Below are 25440 nucleotides of genomic sequence, written 5' to 3'. Positions count from 1 at the left end.
TATTTGTTCAGCAGCATGTTGCTTAACGTTCATATATTTGTGGGGGTTTTTTTTAGCCTCCTTCTTGTACCTATTTCCAGTTTCATACTGTTATAGCTGGAAAATATGTGTGGTAGGATTTTTTTAAATTAATTTATTTTTTATTGATTATGCCATTACAGTTGTTCTGTTCCCCCCTTTTATTCCCCTCCACCATACCCCCCATCCCCACCATTACCCCTCCTTTAGTTTATGACCATGTGTCTCAAGTTCTTTAGATTCTATACTTCCCACACTATTCCTACCCCTCCATCTATTTTCTATCTACTGTCTATGCTACCCATTTTCTGTACCTTCTCCCCCATTCTTCTCCTCCCACTCCCCTGTTGCTAACCCTCCTTGAGATCTTCATTTCTGTGGTTCTGCTCCTGATCTAGCTGTCCTCTTAGTTTGCTTTTATTTTAGGTGTGGTTCTTAATAACTGTGAGTTTGCTGTCCTTTCACTGTTCATCTTTTTTATCTTCTTTTTCTTAGATAAGTCCCTTTAACATTTCATATAATAAGGGCTTGGTGATGATGAACTCCTTGAATTTGATCTTATCTGAGCACTTTATCTGCCCTTCCATTCTAAATGAAAGTTTTGGTGGATGGAGCAATCTTGGTTGTAGGTCTTTGGTTTTCATGACTTGGAATACCTCTTTCCAGCCCCTTCTTGCCTGTAAGGTCTCTTTTGAGAAATCCACTGATAGTCTGATGGGAACTCCTTTGTAGGTGACTGTCCTCTTATCTCTTGCTGCTTCTAGGGTTCTCTCCTTCATTTTAATCTTGGCTAATGTAATGATGATGTGCCTTGGTGTGTTTCTTCTTGGGTCCAACTTGTTTGGGACTCTCTGAACTTCCTGGACTTTCTGGAAGTCTATTTCCTTTGCCAGATTGGGGAAATTCTCCTTTATTATTTGTTCAAATAAGTTTTCCACTGGTGGCTGTTCCTTTCCCCCTTCTGGTACCCCTATAATTTGGATGTTGGAGCGTTTAAAGATGTCCTGGAGGTTCCTAAGACTCTCCTCATTTTTTTGGATTCTTGCTTCTTGACTCTTTTCTGTTTGGCCATTATTTGCTTTCTTCTGGTCCACTCCCTTGATTTGAGTCCCAGTTTCCTTTTCATCGCTATTGATTTCCTGTGCATTTCCATTCATTTCAATTAGTTTCGCCTTCATATGTTTCTCTAATTTGTGACCAAAATCAACCAGTTCTGTGAGGATCCTGATCACCAGTGTTTTAAACTGTGCGTCTGAGAGTTTTGCTATTTCTTCATTGCTTAGATTTATAGGCTCTGGGGCTTTGAGATCTTCTTGAGCCATTTTTGGTCTGTTCACGCCAGTTAAGTATGAGGAGCGGAGCCTTGGACTCCCAGGTCACTGGGTTGTGACGCTGTATGTGGGGGCGTGGTCAGAGCGGGGAAATGGTGGCGCCCTCTGCTGCTGCTGGCCACTGGGGCCTGCAGGGTCCCATCCAATCGCCCACTCCCTCGCTTGTCTATCTGGGCATGAATGCACGACCACAGTCAAATCTCGGCCCCTGTTTCCCATGGTCACTCGCTTGGTCGCTCACTAGGTCCAACCTTGCACCTGGGTTCCGCACGCCTGAGTCCGTCTGCCGGAGTTTTCCTGTGCAACCCCACTCCGCCATCTGCAGGTTTCGCCCCTCTTACCGGTCAGGCTGAAGAATTTGTTGTTTTCAGACTTCTGAAAAGTTCAATTTTCTGTGTTCTGGCTGTGTTTTCTGTTCCTAATGTTTAGTTGTCTCTAAACTTGGTCGTGTGAGAAAGCACGGTGTTTCCACCTATGCCTCCATCTTGGCGGAAGTCTTGTGTGGTAGGATTTCAGTCTTAAGTTTCTAAAACTAGTTTTGTTCTCCAATATACAGTCTATCCTTGAGAATGCTGTATGTGCACTAGAGAAGAATATTCTGATGTTTGGGGAAGGAAAGTAATAAAAATATCAAGTCCTTTTGGTCTGTCATTTAAAGCTGATATTTCATTTTGATTCTGTGCTCTCACGTTACCTTGTTGTTCATAGCATTTGTTGGCTTATTTCTCTGCCTGTGCATTTGATGTGGTGAACTCTTTTCTTGTTTAGATACTTAATTTGTTCTCAACAATTTAGTGGGTTAATAGGGAGCGTACTTTTTGTTTTCTGGTAGATGTTATAGTGCAAGTTTTTGTTTTCTCTTACCTGCATTATTTGTGTCTCTGGGATTGTACTGGAGCAACATTTTAGTTGAGGAAAATGTTACATACCCTTTGAGATGATAGGTGTTCCCGTCTGTGACCAGCTTGCTTAGTTACAGGGCAGTACCTCTTTGGTGGGACATTTGGCTAGTGGTAGAACCTGTTTTGTGAGCTCCCAGTGCTTCTTTCATTTTACTAATAGTTTCTGGCCCTGTAGTGTTCTAGGAAGCATTGTCACTGCTTATTTGGGATCTTTTGGGATGGGAAGGGCAGAGGAGGCACGCTTGGGATCTTGCTGATTTATTTTCTTGCCAGCAATGTTTGTTGGCACTGATGTAGTATTTAAGGCTTCCAAGTCACCTCTACTGGGTCCTCCTATAGTGGGGTTGGGGGGCTGGTAGAAGCCTTTCCTTGGAAGGACACTGTTTCTGCCTCTCTTACTCTCCAAGATATAGTATGAGGGATACTGCCCAGTACCATGCTCACTGTTACTGCAGCGGGCTCTGAACTATGTCTGAAGCCACTGTCTGCCCACCTCCTACCTCATAGTTATTCTATTTATTGCTGATATCACCTTCTCTGAGATTCTATTTTCTAATATAGATTTGAAATTATTTAAAATAGATCCTCTCTGTTGGCAGAAATATTAGTTTTTTTGTACCCTTCTGTGCTTAATTTATGACAGTACAAAGAGGTGAATGTACTTAAGACTGCAAATCAAAATACTGTCTTTAGACATCTACAAATTTGATATATTATACAAAATTGAGTTAAAATTGAGGCATTAGAAAGGATATCATAAAGCCTTTTGATTTACACCATCAAATACATGGGGAAAATGTGTCTTTTTTCTTTATTTTTCTTGAATTTGAAAACTTTTGAAAAAGATTTCACTAATAAGGTTGAGGATGTTCTACTTCTATGTTTTTTCCCACATCTTGAAACTCAGAAAGGAAATTTTTGTACTGAAGACTTCAGCAAGGTTGTTGAACTACTATGGGATGAAGAGATCTAGCAGCTACCAGTTATTTTTTCTTTCCACTTGGCTGGATGAATTACTTTAAAAAAATAGTCTTACTTATTTATAGCAGGTACTGAACTCCCCGTCTGTCCAAATATTATTCTCCTGGTTAAATTGATTTGTCAGTCCTTTGTTCCTAAAATAAATAAGAGTGTTTTGAGCCTTGACTAAGAGAATATTGAAGATCATATTTGTTGTTAAAAATTTTACAACTGTTGTGAGTTTTATTTCTGTTTTTGGTTCTGCTTAATGAGGATGATAATATATCAGATAATGAGATAAATGATATTTTTACAGCTGTATGGTTTTCAGTAGAAAGGCTTAGAAAAAATACCACCAATGGGATTTTCATTACTTATATTAGTCATGATGTTTAATTCACACCCACATACATATACACACCCACAAAGATATGGACATACCTATACCTTCCTGTGCAGACAGTTGGTAGTCGTGATCCTTTCAAAGAAGCCCATGAAGTTTAAGTGTATGGGAACTCTTTTTGCCTACTGGTTTGGCACAGAAGTATTTCTACCAAGAAATTGTATTCCCAGGTCTATCCTTCATCCCTTATTTTAGGAATTTCTCTATATTGTTCATTAGATAGGAGGTTTGGATGAGATCTAGTAAGACTGAGAGGTTTTTAATCTTGGGGTAAGTTTTTTTAATACAGTTATACTTCAGATGTGATCCACATGTCACAGCAGTGCTTTGAATTTTTGGTTAGCAGTCTTCAATATTATAAGTATAGAAAGTGAGGATAAGAATTTAGAAAGTTAGGTATTTGACAAAATAATTATATGACTGTTAAACTTAGTATAACATTTAAGCTTGTTTTTGTCATGTCTTTTAAAATTTATTTTTCAACAAGTACATTTTTATTGGATTTTATAAAAGTAGTTTATTCATGAATAATTGTAAATTAAAAAACAAACAAAACTGGTCTTTATCACAGCTGAACCTTGAAAAGCTCAGCTTTAACATGTATTTTATAAGGCTACAAGTTTTGGTGAGGGAAAGATCTCATTGCTCTTTACCATTACTTGGATAAAAGCCAAAGTGATATATATATATATACAGTTTTGATTTTGTTGTGTGAAGATGCATGAGTTTTAAGGTCTTTAAAGGACAGAGAAAGACAAATACTTTATGATTACACTTATGTGTAAACAAAATACAATCAGTTACAGATAAAAAGAACAAATTGATGCTTGCTGGAGGGGGTTGGGTGAAAAAGGTGAAGGAGATTAAGAGACAAACTTCTAGTTATAAAATAAGGTATAGGGATGTAATGTACAGAATAGGAAAAGAAGTCAATAATACTGTAATGACTGTGTATGGTTAACAGGTGGTGACTAGACTTACTGTGGTGATCACTTCATAATGTATAAAAATGTTGAATCACTATATTGAACATATGAAACTAATATAATATTGTATGTCAATAATAATAATAATAAAAGAGTATACTGTTGCCAAATTCTCTAGTTTTTTTTTTTTTTTTTAGGCAAACTCAGTTTCGTAAGTAAGTTTCTTGACCTTTGATTGTGTACAACGAGATGGGGAGATGAAATTAAAATATATTTAAAAGGAAAAATAGGTAAGGCTAACTGATTGATTTAACATAGGTTTGAAGAACTGGGGAGAATCAATTATGACTAACTTTTGAAGTGGTCATATCTTAGGGAATTGAGAGAAGAGTAATTTCAGAAAAATATAGGGTTGTTCTATGTCAGTTTTATTGATGATGTTGAGGTTATAGTTGAAACCACTAGTTATGGTAATATCTTAAATATGAGGTTTAATTCTTTAGCCAACAGGTAGGCAATGAAAATAACAAAGGAACATATGAATAAAAGAGCATTGGTATTTTTTGATGTTAGAAGAGATAGTAGGAAGAAAGGTAACTGGAAAAGGTAACAGAAAAATTAGAACAGAAGCAAAGGGAGACAGAAAGAGTTTCGTAAAGGGAGAGGCTGTCAGAATTTAGGTCTCTCCCCAGTTTAAGATCTTTAATTGTATTCCATTATGGTCAGCGAAACATACTATTCTACACAGTTTCAATTCTTTGAAATTTGAGACTTGTTTTATGGCTTATCTTGTAGTCTGTCATGGTGAATGTACTATTTGCACTTTAAAAAGGATGTGTGTCTTCCAGATGTATAGTTTCTCTAAATATTAATTAAATCAGGGTGGTTGATAGTGTTATTCAGACCTTCTGTGATCCAACTTTTTTTGTTTACTGGTTCTATCTATTGCCCAGAGTTGTTAAAATCTCCAGCTGTTGTGGATTTGTCGGTTTCTCCCTTCAGTTCTGCTGATTATTGCTTTATGTATTTTGAAACACTGTAACATTTATCTGTGTTACATTTTCCTAATGAATCAGTCCTTGAATCATTGTGAAATGTCCTTTATTATTGGTAATGCTCTTTTACTTGGTGCCTACTTTATTGGAAATTAATATAGACATATCAGCTTTCTTATGCTTATGGTTTTCCATCTTTCAGTTTTAACCTATATGTGTCTTGTATTTAAAGTTTGTGTCTTTTAGAGAACGTGTACTTTGAACTTCTATTTTAGTAATCTCTGTTAACTGGAATGTTTAGTTCACTGGCATCTAAATAATAATTGGTGTGGATGGACTTATTTTTTAATCTATTTTTTAAAGCACAGGTGGTATACAATATATTAGTTTCAGGTGTACAATATGATTCAACATTTATGTACCTTATGATTACTAATACTAATAACTATCTGTCACCGTGCAAACTTACCACGATATTATTGACTATATTCCACTTCATCCATCCTTCCTACCCACCTCTGGCAACATCAGTTCGATCGTTGTTTCTGTTTCAGTTTTGTTTTAGATTTCACATGTAAGTGAAGCCATATGGTATTTGTCTTTCTCTGTTTGACTTACTTCACTTAGCGTAATACCCTCTACATCCATCCATATTGTCACAAATGGCAAGATTTCTTGCATTTTTATGAATGAATAATATTCTATTGTATGAATATATACATCCCATTTTCTTTACATGTTCATCTCTCAGTGGACACTTAGATTGTTTTCCTATCTTGATTATTGTGAATAATGCTGCAGTGAACATGAGGTGCACGTTATCTTTTCAGGTTAGTGCTTTTCTTCAAGTAAATGCTCAGAAGTGGAATTGCTGAATCAGATGGTAGATCTATTTTTAATTTAGTTTTTGAGGAACTTCTATACTCTTTTCCATAGTGGCTGTAATCAGTTTCCATTACCATTAGCAGAGCAGTGGCGTTCTCTTTTCTCCACGTCCTTGTCAATACTTGTTATCTCTTATTTTTTATTATAGCTGTTTTTTTTAATCCTCACCCAAGGATGTATTTACTGATTTCAGAAAGATGGGTGTCGAGGTGGGAAGAGAGAGAGAACAGGCCTTGATTGGTTGCTTGCCATATGTGCCTCAACCGGGGATTGAACCCACAACCTGGGTATGTGCCTGGACTAGCAATCGAATCCACGGCTTTTTTGTGTACTAGAGGATGCTCCAACCAACTGAGCCACCCAGCCAAGGCTGATGATAACCATTTTGACAGGTGTGAAGTGATATATTTCATTGTGGTTTTGATTTGCATTTCTCTGGTGCTTTGGGTTGTTAGGCACCTTTTAATGAACTTGTTGGCCATGTGAATGTCTCCTTTGGAAAATCTCTATTCAGATCCTTAGCCTGTTTTTTAATTGCCTTTTTTTGTTATGGAGTTGTATGAGTTCTTTATATATTTTGGATATTAACCCCCTCATCAAATATATTGTTTGTAGATATTTTTCTCCCATCTTGTAGGATGCCTTTTCATTTTATTCTTTCTTTTGGATGTAGAAGCTTTTAGTTTGATGTAATTCTACTTGTTGACTTTTACTTTTGTTGCCTCTGATTTTGGTGGTCATATAAAATATTGTTTCCATGACCAATGCCAAAGAGGTTTTTCTGTGTTTCTTCTAGGAGTTTGACAGTTTCATGTCTTTCATCCATTTAGAGTGAATTATTATTAGCTGTATGAGGTAGTGGTTCAATCTCATATTTCTGCATGTGGTTATCCAATTTTCCTAATGCCATTTATTGAAGAACTGTTCTTTTCCACTGAGTATTCTTGGCTCCCTTGTCAAATATTAGTTGACTATAGCTAGGGGCTTATTTCTAGGTGCTCTTTTCTGTTCCATTGGTCTTTGTGCCTATTTATGCCATTGTTATATAATTTTGATTACTACAGCTTTGTAGTTTAGTTTGAAATCTGGAAGTATGAGGCCTGCAGCTTTGTTCTTCTTTCTCAAGATTGTTTTGAATATTTGGGGCCATTATGGTTCCATACAAAATGTAGGATTTTTTTTATTTCTGTAAAAAAATGCCATCATTTTGGTAGGGATTGATCACACTAATGGCCATATGCTAAGGTAAATTTCTTTATTTGGCATAATATAAACTTGCTTACAAAAATAAATATTTTTTCAAATTTTGGTACACTTATTTGAATTGTTAAAATCACAGGAACCTACCTAGGGAATTTGCTTGAATGTCACAAAACTTTTCTGACAATTGTTTAATCAACAGTTTTTTTTTAATTGCTGTTCATTCTGCACTTATAGTTTAATTGGAGGGGGGAAATAGTTACTGACTGGAAACTGAAGAAATACTTGAAAAAACAGTTCTTTCTTAGTATCCTAAGTGATCTAGGTAGCCAGTGAGAGGAGAGTTCACTGTGGTGTGCAGAAGAGCAGGCTGTGAGAAAGGATTGTGATATTAGTTACCCAGTGTTCAGTATTTTGAGGCTTGTTTGGGTCAGTAATTTAAAATATTTAATAAGCTGCCTTGGATGTTGTGGCTCAGTGGATTGAGTCCCAGCCTGTGAACCAGAGGGTCACAGGTTCAATTCTTAGTAGGGCATGTGCCTGTGTTGCAGGTCATGTCCCCAGCAAGGGGCACGCAAGAGGCAAGCACACATTTTTGTTTCTCTTCCTCTCTTTCTTCCTGCCTTACCCCCTCTCTAAAAATAAATAAATACAATCTTAAAAAAATAAAATGTTTAGTAAGCTAGTAAGTAAGCAAGGAATCAGAAGTATGTTTCTGATAATAGACAGATGCTTAGGAAAGAAGTAAAGATTTGCAATATAGTCAACCACTTAAAGGTGATAGTTAACCTATCAATAGGAGGAGGAGAGTGGGTGCAAAAAGGATGTGCAGAGGTCAGAGGACATCATGTAACAAATTATATCTTTGTCTAAACCAGAACTTTTTAGAAAAATCAACTGAAAGAGAAACTCGCCAAGAATATGCTCTGGCTATGATTCAGTGCAAAGTTCTGAAACAATTGGAGAACTTGGAACAGCAAAAGTACGATGATGAAGATATCAGTGAAGATATAAAATTTCTTTTGGAAAAACTTGGTGAAAGTGTTCAAGATCTTAGGTATGTTATTTTTAAATCTCAAAAGCTGGATATATTGGTCTTTGTTTCACTTGTCTGGTATTTTAAGGAAATTTAAATTTTTTACTAAATACAAACTCAAAAGATTTTACTGAAACATTATGTCTTCTATTAAATATTTGGCAGATACGGAAAAAAACAGTGGCTTATTGCTATAGTAACAGTAACTTAGAGCTGAATGTTATTTTTCCTTTTGGGGGAGTGTTCCACTTTTAAAATAGGATTGGCTGTACTACACTGGTTGTTGGCACTACCATGGATCTCTTTGAGACTCTCCCCCTGGTTAGGAATCTTTTAAAGCAGTAATGGTTGTTAATTTGTGGAGGAGTTTTGCCCATATCTGGAAAGAGTATTTTTTTCCTGTTTTCTTGAAATTTCTATTGGTTTTACACACACACACACACACGCACACACACACATATATATTTTGAGTTTTGTTGTTTATATTCTTTAAATTTTAAAAAATTATTTTATTGTTGTTCAAGTACAGTTGTCTGTATATTCCCCGACCCCAGCCATGTCCACCTCCCTCTCCTACTTCCACTCCCCTCCCTTACTTCTATCCCCCGCTTGGTTTTGTCTGTGTGTCCCTTATAGTTGTTCCTGAAAACACTTTCCTCCTTAACCCCTACCCCCAATTAGCCTCTCCCACCTCCCCTCTGGTTACTCACAGATTGTTCTTAATTTCAATGTCTCTGGTTATATTTTGCCTGCTTGTTTTGTTGATTAGGTTCCACTTAAAGATGACATCATATGGTATTTGTCCCTCACTGCCTGGCTTATTTCACTCAGCATAATGTTCTCCAGTTCCATCCATGCTGTTGCAAAGGGTAGAGCTCTTTTTTTTTTTTAAGATTTTATTTATTTATCTTTAGAGGGGAAAAGGAGAGAGGAAGAGAAATATCAATATATGGTTGCCTCTGCTGGGAACACAGTGTATCATGTGTCTCCTGCTGTGACCTGGCCTGCAACCCAAGCATGTGCCCTGACTGGGGAATCGAACTATGATCCTCTGGTTTGCAGGCCTGCACTCAATCCACTGAGCTACACCAGCCAGGCTTCCCTTTCCCTTTTCCTTTCCCCTTCCCCTTTTCTTTTCTTTTAAATGCTTTTGGTTTTTATTGTTGTCTCCTTTCTTTCTGCTGTGTACTATTCCACTGTGTAAATACACTGTAGTTTTTTTACACATTCATTTACTCATGGGCATAGGTTGCCTCCAGCACTTGGCTGTTGCAAATTGTGCTGCTATGAATATTGGGGTGCATAGGTTCTTTTGGATTGCTCTTTCAGGGTTCTTAGGATATAGTCCTGGCAGTGGAATTGCCAGGTTAAAAGGCAGTTTCATTTTTAGTTTTCTGACAAAATTCCACACTGTTTTCCACAGGGGCTGCACCAGTCTGCTTTCCCTCCAACAGTGCAGTAGGGTTTCCTTTTCTCCTCAACCTCTCCAATGCTGTTGATTGCTTTGTTTATGATGGCCATTGTCAGTGGTGTGAGGTGGTATCTCATGTGCTTTTAATTTGCATTTCTCTGATGGCTAGAGATGGTGAGCATCTTTTCATATGTCTCTGGACACTTTGTATGTCCTTGGAGAAGTGTCTGTTCAAGTCCTTTGCCCATTTTTTAATTGGGTTGCTTGTCTTCTTAGAGGGAAGTCATGTAAGTTCTTTATATATTTTGGAGATCAAACCCTTGTCTAAGATACCATTGGCAAATATGTTTTCCCATATAGTTGGATCTCTTTTCATTTTAATGCTGTTTCCTTTAGCTGTGCAGAAGCTTTTTAATTTGATGAGGTCCCAATGGTTTATTCCTTCCTTTTTGTCCCTTGATTAGGGGACATATCGGTGAAAATATTGCTGTGTGGAATCTCTGAGATTTTCCTGCCAGTGTTCTCCTCTAGGACTTTAATGGTGTCATGGATTATTTTAAGTCTTTTATCCACCTTGAATTTATTTTTGTGTATAGTGTAAGTTGGTGATCGAGTTTCGTTTTTTTGTATGTAGCTATCTAGCTCTCCCAGCACCATTTGTTGAAGAGGCTATTTTTACTCCATTTTATGTTGCTGCCCCCTCTGTCGAATATTAGTTGACCATAGAGACTTGGGTTTATTTCTGGGCTCTCTGTTCTGTTCCATTTGTGTATATGTCTGTTCTTATGCCAGTACCAGGTTGTGTTGACTACTGTGGCCTTGTAATACAGTTTGATATCAGGTACTGTGATCCCTCCTACCTTGTACTTCTTTCTCAAAATTGGTGAAGCTATTTGGGATCACTTGTGGTTCCATATAAATCTTTGAAATGTTTTTTTCTATATCTTTTTAATATGCCATTGGTACTTTCATAGGGATTGCATCGAATCTGTAAATTACTTTGGGTAGTATGGACATTTTGATGATGTTAATTTTTCCAATCCATGAGCATGGTACAAGCTTCCATTTGTTTGTGTCTTCCTTAATTTCTTTTTTTTTAGTGTTGTGTAGTTTTCTGAGTACAGGTGTTTTACATCCTTGGATAGGCTTATTCCTAGGTACTTTATTTTTCTTGATGCTATATCAAATGGGAGTTTTTCCTGACTTCTGTTTCTGATATTTTATTGTTGGTGTACAAAAACACATTTGATTTCTGAATATTGACTTTGAACCCTGCTGTTTTTCCAAATTCACTTATTAGGTTGAGTAGTTATTTTGGTGGAGTCTGTAGGATTTTCTATCATGTCATCTGCAAACAGTGACAGTTTTGCTCCCTCCTTTCCAATTTGGATGCTTTCTGTTTCTTTTTCATATTTGACTGCTGTGCTTTGGACTTCCAATACTGTGTTGAACAGAAGTAATGAAAGCAGACATGCTTTTCTTGTTCCTGATCTTAGTGGGAAAGTTCTAAGTTTTTGCCCATTGCGTATGATGTTGGCTGTAGGTCAATTGTATATGGCCTTTATTATGTTGAGGAATGTTCCCTCTATTCCCACTTTGCTGAGTGTTTTTATTGCAAATGGGTGCTGTACCTTATCAAATGCTTTTTCTGCATCTATTGATGTAACCATGTGATTTTTGTTTATGAGATGTATTACATTTATTGATTTGTGAATATTGGACCATCCTTGCATCCCTGGGGTGAATCTCACTTGGTCCTGGTGTATGTATGATCTTTTTAATGTATTGCTGGATGCAGTTTGCCAGTATTTTGTAGAGGATTTTAGTGTCAGTATTTTGTAGAGGATTTTAGCGTCTATGTTCATCAGTGATATTGGCCTGAAGTTTTCTTTCTTTGTTGTGTCTTTGTCTGGTTTTGGAATTAGGATGATGCTGATTTCATAAAAACTTTGGGAGTCTTCAGTCATCTTGGATTTTTTGGAATAGTCTATGAAGGATAGAGGCTAGCTCTTATTTAAATACTTTGTAGAATTCTCCTGTGAAACTGTCCTGTCCAGGGCTTTTGTGTGTTGGGAGTTTTCTTATCATTACTGCTTCAATTTCATCAATAGTTATTGATCTACTCACAGTTTCTGCCTCTTCTTCATTGAGTTTTGGAAGATTATATTTTTGTAGAAATTTTTCCATTTCACCTAGGTTTTCAAATTTCTTGGCATACAGTTCTTCATAGTAATTTCTTACAATCCTTTGTATTTCTGTGGTATCAGTTGCAAACTCTCCTCTTTCGTTTCTGATTGTGTTTATTTGGGTTCTCTTTTTTTCTTGATGAACCTGCTTAAAGGCTTGTTGATTTTGTTTATCTTTTCAAAAAACCAGCTCCTGGATTTACTGATTCTTAGAATTGTGCTTTTAGTCTCTATGTATTTTTATTTAATTCTGCTCTGATCTCGGTTATTTTGTTCCTTGGGTTTGCTCTGGGCTTTGTTTGTTGTTGTTCTTTGAGTTCTTGTAGGTGTAGGACTAGGTTGTTTATTTGAAATGTTTCTGTCTTTTTGAGGTAGGCCTGTATCACTATAAACTTCCCTCTCAGGACTGCTTTCATTGTGTTTTGGGTTGTTGTGAGTTCATTTTCATTTGTTTCCAGAAACTTTGATTTCTTCTCTAATTTCATTATTGACCCATTCATTGTTTAATAGCATAACATTCAGTCTCCATGAGTTTGAGTGTTTTTTAATTTTTTCCTTGAGGTGGGTTTCTAGTTTCAGTCCCTTGTGGTCAGAGAAAATGCTTGATATGATTTCAATTTTCTTGAATTTGTTGTGGTTTGTTTTGTGTCCTGTCATGTGATCTGTCTTTAAAAATGTTCCATGTGCATTTGAAAAGAATGTGTATTTTGCTTCTTTGGGATGAAAGGCTCTATGTGTATCAGTTAAATGTATTTGATCTAGAGTCTCTATATATCATTTAAGTCAACTGGATCTAGGACATTGTTCGGTGCTGCAGTATCTTTGTTGATATTTTGTCAGGAAGATCTGTCCATTTTTGACAGTGGGGTGTTAAAATCCCCTACTATAATTGTGTTGCTGTCAATATCTTTCTTGAATTCCTCTAAGATTTTCTTTATATATTTGGGTGCTCCTATATTAGCTGCATATATATTTACAATGTTTATGTCTTCTTGGTGGGTTCTTCCCTTGAGTGTTATGAAGTGACATTCTGGGTCTCTTTATGGCCCTTCGTTTGAAGTCTGTTTTGTCCGATACAAGTATTGCTACCCCAGCTTTTCTTCCTGTCCATTTGCTTGGAATATTTGTTTCCAACCCTTCACTTTTAGTCTGTGTTAGATCTTTTGTTCTAAGTTAGGTTCTTATAGGCAGCATATCTGTGGGTCATAATTTCTTATCCATCTAACTACTCTGTATCTTTTGCTTGGAGCATTTAATCCATTTATTTTTAAGTTTATTATCGATAGGAACTTATTCATTACCATTTTTTCCTATCTGTGTTCCTCTCTGTCACTTTTTTTTTCTTTTCTTAAAGCAAACATTTTTGCATCTCTTGCAGAGCTGGTTTGGAGGAGGTGTATTCTCTGACGCTTCTTTTGTTGAGAACTTCTTATTTGGCCATCCATTATAATTGAGAGTCTTGCTGGACAAAGTCATCTTGGTTGCAAGCCTCTCATTTTCATTACTTCGCATATTTCCTGCCATTCTCTTCTGGCTTGGAGTGTCATCATTCAGAAGGCAGCTGCTAGTCTTACTGAGGCTCTCTTGTATGTTACTTCCTGTTTCTCCCTTGCTGCCTTTAAGATTCTCTGTTCTTCTTGGCATTTTGCCATTTTAATTATGATGTGTCTTGAGGTGGGCCTCTTTTTGTTTCCTCTTGATTGGGACTATTTGTGTTTCCTGGATTTGTGTGACTTTTTCTCTCAAATTAGGGAAATTTTCCATCATTACTTTTTCAAACATTTCCATCATTACTTTTTCTATGTGTTGCTCTTATTCTTCTTCTGGTATCCCCATTATGTGGACATAATTACGTTTCATTGTTGTGCAGTTCCCGTAACACCTTTTCATTTATTTGAGTCTTTTTTCCTTTTATTGCTCTTTCCGGGTGTTTTTTTTTTTTTCATCTCCAGCTTTCTGATTTGACCCTATGGTTCGTCTAGCCTGCTGTTGATTCCACCTACTTTGTTATGCAATTCAGAAATTGTATTCTTCACTTCCTCTTGGCCTTCGTTGATTTCCTTTCATGCTGACATAGTTTTCAGTGAGTTCATCATAGTTTCCCTGTAGTTTATGGTAATTCTCTGTGAGCTCATTGAGCTTCCTTGTAGCTATTGCTTTGAGTTCACTATCTGGTAGTTCACTTGTCTCTATTCCATTTAGCATTCTTTTTGAGGCTTCCTCCTTTCTTTTTACTTGAGGTTTGTTTCTTTGTGTTCCCATTGTTTGTGGGACTTTTCTTGTCAGCCTCTGCTTCTTAAATTGATCAGTCTGACTCTGCAGGTCTCTGGTATGGACTTCTATGGTAGGAAACCTGTGAGATTCAGTGGTGTGGTCTCCTTGATCCCCTGAACTTGCTACTCTTGGGCTGTCTTTTATGTTGGCTTTCTGTATGTGTTTTGGTTTTGATTGTTGTTGGGCTTTTCTTTGGTGGGTCCTTCCCTCCTACTGGTTGACTGTGGGTCACTCCATCTACCACATCTTGTATGCTGTTGTGCAGGTGCAGACAGGTTGTGGCAAAGCTGGTTCTCCTGTCTGTCTGAGGTTATAAGGCTTCTCTCTCACTATTGTTCAGTTTTTTGTTCTGGGTAATTTCTCCCCACTTTAATTGTAATTCCAGATTGGCCCTGGGAGGAGGTTAGTGTGGCTTCCACTCACTCCCCCACCATCTTCCTTTATTATCTTCTGGTAGTTCCTTTTTGGTGGGTTCTCTGTTCCAGAAGGTAATTGATGTTCACAGCTCCCACCTACTCTTGTATGTGATAAGTTACAGGGGGAAGGCAAATTGGCTTAAGTCAGTGGGAGAGTATTCTGTGAGATTTAAAGTACAATGAGATAGAGAAGAGTTAGGAGATCCTTTAAATAAGTATGGTGTTAACTGTGATATTTCACCCAACTAGCCACATTTTAGAAAGGGTGGAAAAAAGATAAGATTCTTGATAGAGGGGGGGATGGAATTGTGAGTTGAATACAGAATTCAGTGAGCTTGTTGGAGGTCAGATTAGGAGATATAGTGAGAGTAAAGGATAGAAAATAAGGGTAGTGTACAAGAGAATAGAGTTAACCACAACAGTAATAATGTTCCAGAAGACAGTGAACTGGGCTGATCTGGGAGGGGAGCGGTGCAGTATTTCCAACTGAATGGAACAATAATTTTTTACACTAATACTGGAATAGCAATTATATGACCAAACCTATGTGATCTGAATAACAGGAATAGGAAGTACACAACCTAGAGCAATGTGCTATTAGAATACAAGTGAAGTGAAAGAAGGAAAATTAGAAATACTCTATGAAAGAGAGAACAAGGAAAAACAGTCAAACAATGTAATTAAACAAAATGAAGAAAACGAAACAGAAAGAAGACAGATTTTGAAAATGCTAATGAAATAAAAGGAGTAAAAATAGTGAAAAATAATAATATGGATAAACAGAAAGTTGCAGAGTCTCTGGAATAGCAAAGTGAAATTTGTCTCACTGTCTTCAGTTGTTGGAGTGATCCTTCTTTGGGTCTGAGTCTGGTCCTTTTAGAGCTCCAGGTCTTACTGTCACACTTGTGGAGGAAAAAAAGGAAGAAAGAAAAAAAAAGCTTCTTGCTGGCTTTAAATTGCCAAGTGAGTTCTACAGGTCTTCTGGCTACAGCAGGCTGAGGGGGGTTGGGTTTCACTTTTCTACTTTCCTATAGTTTTACGCTGATAGGGGCTAGGTCTAGGCCGCACTCTTCATAGTTGCCCAGCCTCCAGCCCAGCTCCTCAATTCACTGCCGGGCACCCAGTGCCTTTGTGCACCAGGCCTATGCCCTCAGTCCACCAGTTGTGCTGTTCTTGAGGTGCGCCAGTCAGGGGCAGCTCACATACCACCTTCTCTCTCTTTGCTGACCTAGGTGCTACGGACTCTGAAAGTCTCTTCAGGGTAGTTTAGCTCCCTCACTGATTTAACTCTTTCTGGCGATTGCTGACTCCCTGAGCCCTGCTGCTGTCCTGTGGGGCGCCCCCTTCTTCCTCTTAGTGAGCCAGTCCAGCCCTGTGGGGCAGGAGCACTGCTGTGTCTGCAGCAGCGGATTTGGGTGCGTGCCTCTGGGACATCAGTTGTGGGCAAGTCTCCTCTGCTGCTGAGACAGTGGAGACAGGGTTGGGCTTGCACTGATGGGACAGTAGGGCGATGGGGTAGGTTCCCCCATGACTTTGGCCTGGGGAGGGAAGGAGCGTGCTTGTGGTTGTGGCAGCAGGGACAGCTGTGGCTGAGGCTCTGACAGCTGCAGGGGTGCAGCCAGGGAGGCATGGGCATCCGCTGCAGGAGAATTTCCTAAACAGCCATGGGGAGCCTTTTTTTTAAAAAAACAAATTCCTTCTGTTCAAGCGCTAACAAGTGCCTGGTCTCTCATACCACCTCACTTTCCAGCCAGACCGAGGACTATCCAGGTCAGGTGGTCATGTATCTACTATTCTCCCTTCTCCAGGTGTTACCCGGCTCCCCAATTTCTCTGGTAATGACCTAGCCAGTGTCCACAGTTCCAGTGGGAAAACACCACCCCTGTGCGTCTGCCACTTTGTCTTCATTCCCCGCAATGACTTCAAGCATCCAAGTCCATCCTGGTGCTGCTCAAACCACCCATTTGGCAGAGGAGGGAGCCATCGACCTGGCTCTTTCCCAAGAATCTTGTGGCAGGCCTGGCAGGCGCAAGGCCTGATGCTGTACCTGCCCTGGCCCCTTGTCCCAGGGACCTTATCATCCCAAAGCACTCTCCTTACCATCTGATTTTTCAGTGTTCTCTGCAATCTTGGCCTCCACCCTTTATATATGCTGGGATACCATTGGCTGTTCACTCTGTCCCTCAGAAGATTGGCTGCGTGTTCCATCTATGCACAGGAGAAAGTTGACTCCACTCACACCTATCTTGCTACCATCTTCCAGCTTGTGTTTTTCATTCTGTGCTCATAGGAAACTAAACACTGTATGTAGGAGTTGAGCAGCTTCTCTAAACAACCACCTTTTTTCTTTTTGCCTTCATTTTCTTCTGAGCTTTATTTTGTTTGCACTGCAGTTTTTCACTGTGTAGACCTCCATCTTCTCCTGCACCCCAGTACAGCCTGGCTTCCAGTTTTTATAAGTTCTGTTATGTTTATTAAAAAAATTTATCAGTTCTTTTGTAATAATGATTTAAGATCCCTTTTAAAAATAAATAAGCCTAATGATAATTAGCTTTATAAATTATTTACTCTACATTGGAGAATTATTACTTACTGATTTCTCATGTTGAATTTAGAAATTTGAAAAATATGTCTATTTACATAAAGTTATAGGATGATGGATGCAGTTGAAAGATTTTTCTCTGTTTTAGACTTAGGATATTACTATTAAGCATACTAGCTTACTTGTTATACTGATTGGGCTTATGTTCAAGTAAATTACTACATTATTCAAAACAGGACCTTCTGATTAATTTACCCAGTAAACCCTGGTTATTCTGAATTACCATTCGGTATTAAATGGTTACTTGAAAAAGAGTCCAGGCATGTCTTGTCCTGGTGGTTGTCCACTGGCTAACTGAATAATGAAGGAACTTGATACATCGGAAACAATTGTTTAATTAAAGTGCATTGATTGCAGTTGTTACATGTACAGAGATTTCTATTTTTAATCTATAGTGGGTTAATTCAACCAAAAAATTCTCTTTACTGTTCATAATCACATTGTAAAATATTGTAGAGATATATGTTTTTGCTTTTGTAATGCAATGTAGTTTATAATACTTATAATGTAATAGAATATACTACTTTATATTGTTAAAGTAACATACTTTAACATAAATTTATGTTAATGTATCTAGTGGTCTGGCAAATACAGTATTTTAAGTGGCATGGTAGAAGCTCTGCTAGATTATCAGATTTTATATTTATGTATACATATATTAGAATATGAATTTCTGAAGTAAGTATCCCTTTTAATATCATGATAAGCATTCAAATTTGTCAGGGGTATTGGGCCTTTGTACTCTGAATAAATTTCACATGATTTATAGATCTCATTCAAGATGTTTAAACTTTGTTTAGTGGTGATTTGTACTAAGGATAGTCAGTCTTTGTAGTTAAATCATCAGTGAAGATATTTTAATTAACTTGGAGGATCTCTTAGATTCTTATAAACTATGAATTCTTTAAAAATTTTTACAGCTCATTTGATGAGTACAGTTCAGAACTTAAATCTGGAAGATTGGAATGGAGCCCTGTACACAAATCTGAGAAATTTTGGAGAGAAAATGCTGTGAGGTTAAATGAGAAGAATTATGAGCTCTTGAAGTAAGTTTTAAATTCCAGTTTACACTCTAATACCCGTTGTTTTACATCTTCACAAACATGTTTTTGTCACTTTAAATGTTAGATATTCTGTGGTTTTAATTGGTATTTTCTTGTCCATTAATGTGGTTGAATACCTTTTAATATAGGTGGTTTGTATTGTATATATTTTTTCTAGGAGAAGTGCCTTAAAAATTTTTTTTCATTTTACTGGTTTGGCCAAAAGGTTTGTTTAGTTCTTTTCTGTACAATGCCTCTGGAAGCGCTAAGGTGTCTTTAACTTCATTCAGAACAATTTTGTTAGATTGTATTGTGACAGCTGTCATGTCAGCACGCATTTAAAAAAACTTACCAAATTGTTGAATTTTTGCGTAGCCATTTTAATATTGAAGATGGAAGAAGATAAACAAAGCTTTAAGCATATTACGCTTTATTATTTCAAGAAAGGTAAAAACACAAATGAAATGTAAAGAAAAGATTTGTGCAGCGTATGGAGAAGGTGCTGTGACTGACTGAACATGTCAGAAGTGGTTTGCGAAGTTTCTTGTTTTTATTGACATTTTGGTGAAATAAATCTTTGCTGTGGGGCTGTCTTATGCATTGGAAGATATTTAGCAGCACCCTTATCCTCTGCCCACTAGAAGCCAATAGTGGGAGATAGGTGACATACTTAAAATATCCAAATCAATAAAGTTATTGGTGAAAATGAAAAATGTGCATTTTATTTAATGGAAAAAGCTAAATGAACTTTTTGGCTAACCCAGTGTAAGAATTCTGTATGTATTCTGAACATGAGTTCTTTTGTACTCAACTTAATTCATTCTAGAAGACTGAGAAGTGATTTGTTCAAAAACTGAATCATTATTTTCCCATTAAAAATAAGATCAATTTAATTAAGTCACTCCAGATACCCAAATGATTCCCCGTTTTAGCTTTTCTTTTATATATAGTATATGTCTAATGTACTATTTAATCTATAAATAAACAATTTTAAAAACAAAAAGGATGTGAAATATAAATGGAAACAACAAAAAGTGAAATGTGTGAGAAAATTAACATATACACTAGAACTTAGCCTTAATGTTGACAGCTGTTGATGACTGAATATGTAGAGGAGGAATGGAGGGATATTGTTTGGAAGGGGTATACCCCTCCATAAAAAACATCAGGTAGTGGTTCTTCTGAGGTTCTTTTTCACATTTGTCTCTTTGCTCCACTAAGAACTTGCTTCAGGCTCACTGGGCCTCTGTCTCACTAAAAACCTATCCAATGATGTTTGGTTTTGCCTGCATTTTAACACTTGCCTGAAGTGAAATACTGCATTGTCATTAAACAAGTTTATTACATGGATCATTACTTCTTTATCAGGGTATATTTCTTAATAAAAGTTGTATTTCTCCCCATTTCCCAAGCATTTCCTTGATTAGTGAAGTAGGAATATTTTCTCTACCCTGCTTCTCTGAAAAGAACTTCAGCTGCTGTCTGTTGCTCTTTTCTCTGAAGGTCTTAGAGTTCCTTGGGGGTGAGCTTAGTGTGGTAGTCCTCCATCAACTCTTCCACATCATCATTGTCATCTACCTCCAAGCCTATGGACTTGTCTAGAGACAAAGTATGCTCCAAAATAGACACAGGTTCATCATCAAAGCCCTCAAAATCTCTTTCAGCAAGTAACTCAGGCCACAATTTCTTCCAGGCTGATTGCATGGTCCTGGGAGACACTCCCCCCCCATGCTTTCTCTGTGATCCTCAAGCAAGTGAGGATATTAAAACATATTTTCTAGACCTCCTTGAGGGTTAAGCTGGTTTTGCTATTAAACTAGTGGGGTTCCACTGCATGCTACCCATAGACAAGAGCTCTGGAGACAGAGTCCAGTTGGAAGAAAAATAAAAATTTTATTTACTTATAGATAATACACAGATTCCTTGATGCCTCCACCCCCTGCCAGGGAATAAGTGAGGAGGCTGCTGGTGGGTGGCTGCCACAGCTTTGTATGTGGGGGAGGGGTGCAGGGCTTGTCACCTGGCCATGCCGTCTTTCAGGACCTGCTTTCTGGGACCTGCTGGCCCAAATCTCCCCTCACCTCCCTGTTATAATCTCCCCTTTGGCACTCTAGACATTTGTAATCTTACCAAGGGCACATGGATGAAGGTGTCATTCTTCTTTACTTCCTGCTGACCAAGGACTATAGTCCTGTTTATCCCCTGGTGCAGAGGTCCCTAACCAAGGAGGTCTGGAGTGGAGGAGAGACTTCCCACAAGGGAGAAGTATCTTGCAAAGTCCAGGTCAGTTGGTTGTACCTGGAAAGCAGTATACACACCCCATGGATGGCTTTACTGAATGAGTTGGCATCCTGTCACATTCTGGAGGTGACAAATTTGTCAAGAGGGTTAAAAGGCACAATCAGAACTATAACAACTAAATAACAAAGGTAGGGACTAATTCTGCAGTGTCCCTGATTAAGAAAAAATGGTGTCCTTTGAGGAAGGTATGCAAGCTGTATTACGAATCTGAAGCCTTACTGCCTACTATACTGAACTTAAATTAGGCTTAGGGCATAAATCCTGAGATTTCCTCCTTTTAACACTTCTGGACCCTTTTCATCCAAGGCAGAAAAGAAAGCAGATTTAAAGTAAAGCTGATAGGCTACCCCATACTTCACCAACTCAACCATTTAGTCCAGTCAAACCATTGAGTACCAGGAGGTGGCAATGCAGGTGAACTTCTCAAGTGGAGCGTATACTGTTTCTGAGTCCACTAGACTGTCTTTTAAGAATATGTTCATTTGCAAGGCCTTTGCTGAAACAATACTAAGCAGTAACAATTTGATATCATCTGGTTAAATCAGATCAACTTTCAAATGAAAACAAACTTTGAAGACAGTTCATTCCTGAGCATTGTGATTTTCTTTAAAACCTGATTCCTTTCCCCACTGTCCTCAAAAAGACTGCAGGTTTTCAATTTTGTCTCATCAGTTGCATAAAAACAAGAGCAGCATTGAACATATATGCTTTTTAAAGTCTACTTTACTGAGATTTCCGCAAGGAACTTTAAGATTGACCCTTAGACAGCTATTCAGGGCATAGGAGCTACGCTGTATACCGCCATATGTCTTTGCCTGCATTATCTGTATTTCTCAGGTTCTTGAGGTTCCCATCATATCTTAAGGTTCCTCCTTGCCATCTTTCAGGAAAGCAACCTTTGTTTCTTCCCGGGAAAGACTTCCGTGAACCACAAGACCAAGCATGATACCATACTACTTCTCCAGTGGGCTTCTGTTGGTTTCCAAAGTCAATCTTAGTTCCTTAAGGCCTTCTGGTAACAACCAGAGCCCAGGCCTGCCTCCTTCAGGCATGACATTCCAGTCAAAGCCTTGGTTATTAAAACTGGTCTTATTGGTTTTATGCAAAGGAAATTTTATATCATTACCCATTAAGAATTCCAAATTCTAGAAGGATCAGGTAGGGGTAAAACTACAAAGCAAAAAGGAATATCCTTGCCTTTCCATTATCCACCAGAATTTCATTTGCACACCTTATCTTTCATTACTTCCCAACCCAATGTAAAGTTTTAACTCTTAGGAACCTCAATTTCTTTTCAAAACTGAAACAAAACAAATATCCAAAGGGAAGATAGAATTCTCCCTGCCCACAAAAAATACTAAGAGGGGACTAAAACTAGCCTAAGAATCTTGATCTTGTTTCCCACCAAAATGTCACACTAACTGGTCACACAGATGACCTCTCTCAGGTCCCCAGTGGCATGAAGACCCAAACGGCAGAGATGTGTTCTCACCCTAGCTGGATTGGCGTGAAGCCCCAGTGGTAGAGGCCTTTTCTCACTTACCAGTGCGTCCATGTGTCTGCTGGCAGGCAGATCTCTCACCAGCCAGTCTCATGGCAGACATTGCTCTCTCACCCCAGCCGGTTCTAACTAGCAAGAGACAACCTTTCTAACATCCAAATGGCAGAAAATCCCAAGTAGCAGAGACATATTCTCATGTCATCCGGTACTGAAAATGACCTTTATGAGGTCCAGTGATGGCACAAAGCCCCAGACAGCAGAGACCGAAGATTCCCAGTGTGAACAAAACAGTTAAGTTCCTCAAGTCCTCAAATGATCAGAAAGCAAGAAACTAAACAAAACCTAAGGCAAAGAATAAGTCAAGCACTGAGGTCTCTTTCCTTTCAAAAAAAAAATTTCATACCTGATAGCCTCTGTTACCTCCACAAACCCTTTTTCCCCCCCTATATGCCTCACAACTTTCCACACACCTTCTGTGACTTTCATAGACCTTCTTAGTCACTCAGGTATAACCATAACTCACTTTCAGTGCTTGTTCTTTTTAGTGATGGAACAGACCACACTCAAGCTCAGTATCTGGCAGCTAAAAATCCTTAAATCTGCAAACCCGTAAATAAAGGAACGTCATCACTTTGCATGGGGGCCTGCTCTCTTCTTCTGAAAGAGAAATTTCAAGTCTCCTTCCAGAATGCAAGTCCAACTTTCCTTTTCAGCATCAACCACAGTAGCAGGGTTCGAATTCTCAGGCAGTGCTTTTATTCATGTGTGGTGGATCCAAGGCTCAGAGAAGAATGTGTTGTCAGTAGGTCATCATAGGGACCACTCTGCTTGTCAGATGGGTAGATGGACCTTCAATGAGCAAACTTGTGCAGAATGGTTACTGTTTGCCCTAAATGTTGTACATACTGCTTAATTTTTCACCCATGCTCCTAATCTGGGGCAGGATTGGTGGGGGTAGGGGTGGGGGCATTCCCAGAACCAAGATTTGGATGGATCTCCAATAAACTGTTTCAAAAGGGCTTAATTTAAGACCACTTCTGGGAGGTACCCTAATGTGGATCCTGGCCTGTAGGATTCGTGTGTGTTGTGGCTGCTAGTGAACAAATATACATGGACTACAGAAGTCCTGTGGGGAAAAAGGGAAGGCATGGCTGGCTGTCTAAGTGAGAGAGAGGGCCAGAGGCCCACAACCCCTGCCTGGACTGGCTTTTATTGTTTTTCTGAGTACATTACATGGAGGGTTGCACAGCTTGGCTGCAGTTGATTTACTTTTTACAGATAACAAAGGAAAGAATGCTGCTAATTACTTTAAAAAGAAGGATATTGCAGACCAAGGGGAAAAGTGGTTGGACTGGTTACACTCCATACTTGGGAGGTTTAGCACAGACTTCAGGAAGTTACAGTAAGGACATGCTGCCTCAATTCAGGGTGAGGGAGTTTTAGTAAAAGCAAGCCTCATAGCAGTCTAGGTACAATGCAGGCCTGGTCCCCCACAGGAAAACGTCTTCATGGGTGTGGTCCTGTGTACCATTTGATCCCTGCTGGTTTTCTGTGTGGGTGCTGAGCTACATTTCGGCACCATGTGAACTGCTTTCCTACACCCTAATTCAGAGAAAGATTCATTGAAACATGCCTGATCCCATTTCAAATGTGTATTTTTGCCAAGGCCCTCTTCATTGTGTGAATCATTTTCTCAGTGTTTCCCATAGATTCAAAGTCTCCAAGATGCATGTAATTTCCATTTTATTTGCAGTACCTGTCCAACTTTCTGGGAGATCTCCAAAGTGGATGATGGTCCATTGTCATTCTGAAAACTGTGGAAAAAATCCAAACTTAGGAATTATTTCTTTAAATAGAAGTTTTGTCTCTACAGTTGCTTTCTCAATTCTAGAGGGGTATGCCTCTACCCATCCAGAAAAAGTGTCCACAAAAAACTAATGAAAATTTGAAATTCCCTCTGGTTTTAGGCATTTGCATAAAGTCTACTTGCTGGTTCTTTTATGGGCATAACCCTTTATATTGTACTCCCCTTTTTGCTGGGGTGCATTCTCTGTTAGGATTGTTTTGGGCACATATCTGACAGACTTGGATAATCCTCTGAACAGTTCTTTGCAAATGGGGGCCCTTCAGATGTGGTCTAATGAGGTCCATCAAAGCATCCCTTCTATAATGGATCCTCTCATGTAGGTGTTTGAGAATGAGATACACCAGAACCTTGGGAAGTAAGATCATTCCATAGATGTTGACTTTCCATATGGAATTGGGATCATTGTTAGTAAATCCCCATTGACGGGCCCATTAGTCATCTCATTCTATGTAATAGAGTTTAAATATTGACAAGTCCAAGTAGGGGATCAAAACCCCTAAGCATGGCAGCCCTCCAGCTGCTCATCTTGCTGTTTTATCAACAGTTTGGTTTCTGTGGTTGGTTTGTGAACTATCCCTTTTGGTGTCCTGGGCAGTGTATTATGGCAGCCTGGTCTGGTAGATTCACTGCCTCTAGCAATTTTAGATCTTTTCTGCATTTTTAACATCCTTGTTCCCCAAGGTTAAGAGTCTTCTCTCCTTCCATATTGCTTCATGGGCATAGATCACACTGAAGGCTTATTTGCAGTCTGTAAATATTATTAATATGATTTACACAGAATTTGGAACATACATGTGTATTGTAAATGCTCATTCCTTTTCTGTTATTTGGAAATGCACATTTCCCAGTTAGTTTAGAAGAAGGTATGGAATTACTTTATAATGAAATGTTTCTGGATTGACAACAGATTGTTTATTAGTGTTGTCTGTTGTTTATAGAGTTTAGCTATTTGATAGGCTGAGGTGGTAATAGGAGAAGGTAGGTGGAGAAACTTTGAGCTGCAGTCTTAGGTGATGCTCTAGAAACTGAATAATCAAGCTTTATAGATGCATACAACTTTTTGAACAAGGCTGTAGACTTTTATTACTTTTTTTAAAAAGATTTTATTCATTTATAGAAGAGAAGGGAGGGAGAAAGAGAGGGAACGAAACATCACTGTGTAGTTGCCTCTGACATTCCCCCT

At 38.3% G+C, this 25440-nt stretch overlaps 1 protein-coding gene across 3 annotated transcripts in view; it reads left to right on the top strand.

The window, feature by feature from the left end:
* The window catches only part of ATP6V1H (ATPase H+ transporting V1 subunit H), a 138412-nt gene that overhangs the window by 55008 nt on the left and 57964 nt on the right, over positions 1-25440 (top strand). For all 3 annotated transcript variants that reach the window (XM_053661018.1, XM_053661017.1, XM_053661016.1), the window contains 2 exons: positions 8499-8677; positions 18466-18591. In XM_053661018.1, coding sequence (XP_053516993.1) covers positions 8499-8677; positions 18466-18591 — 305 coding nt within the window. The remainder of the gene's footprint in view (positions 1-8498; positions 8678-18465; positions 18592-25440) is intronic.

The sequence above is a fragment of the Artibeus jamaicensis genome, unplaced genomic scaffold, assembly GCF_021234435.1.
Source record: "Artibeus jamaicensis isolate MK-2021 breed Jamaican fruit bat unplaced genomic scaffold, CSHL_Jam_final scaffold_916, whole genome shotgun sequence".
NCBI classification, from domain to species: Eukaryota; Metazoa; Chordata; class Mammalia; order Chiroptera; family Phyllostomidae; genus Artibeus; species Artibeus jamaicensis.
Note: the sequence above shows the minus strand (reverse complement) of the source record. Positions and strands in the feature narration are given on the sequence as shown.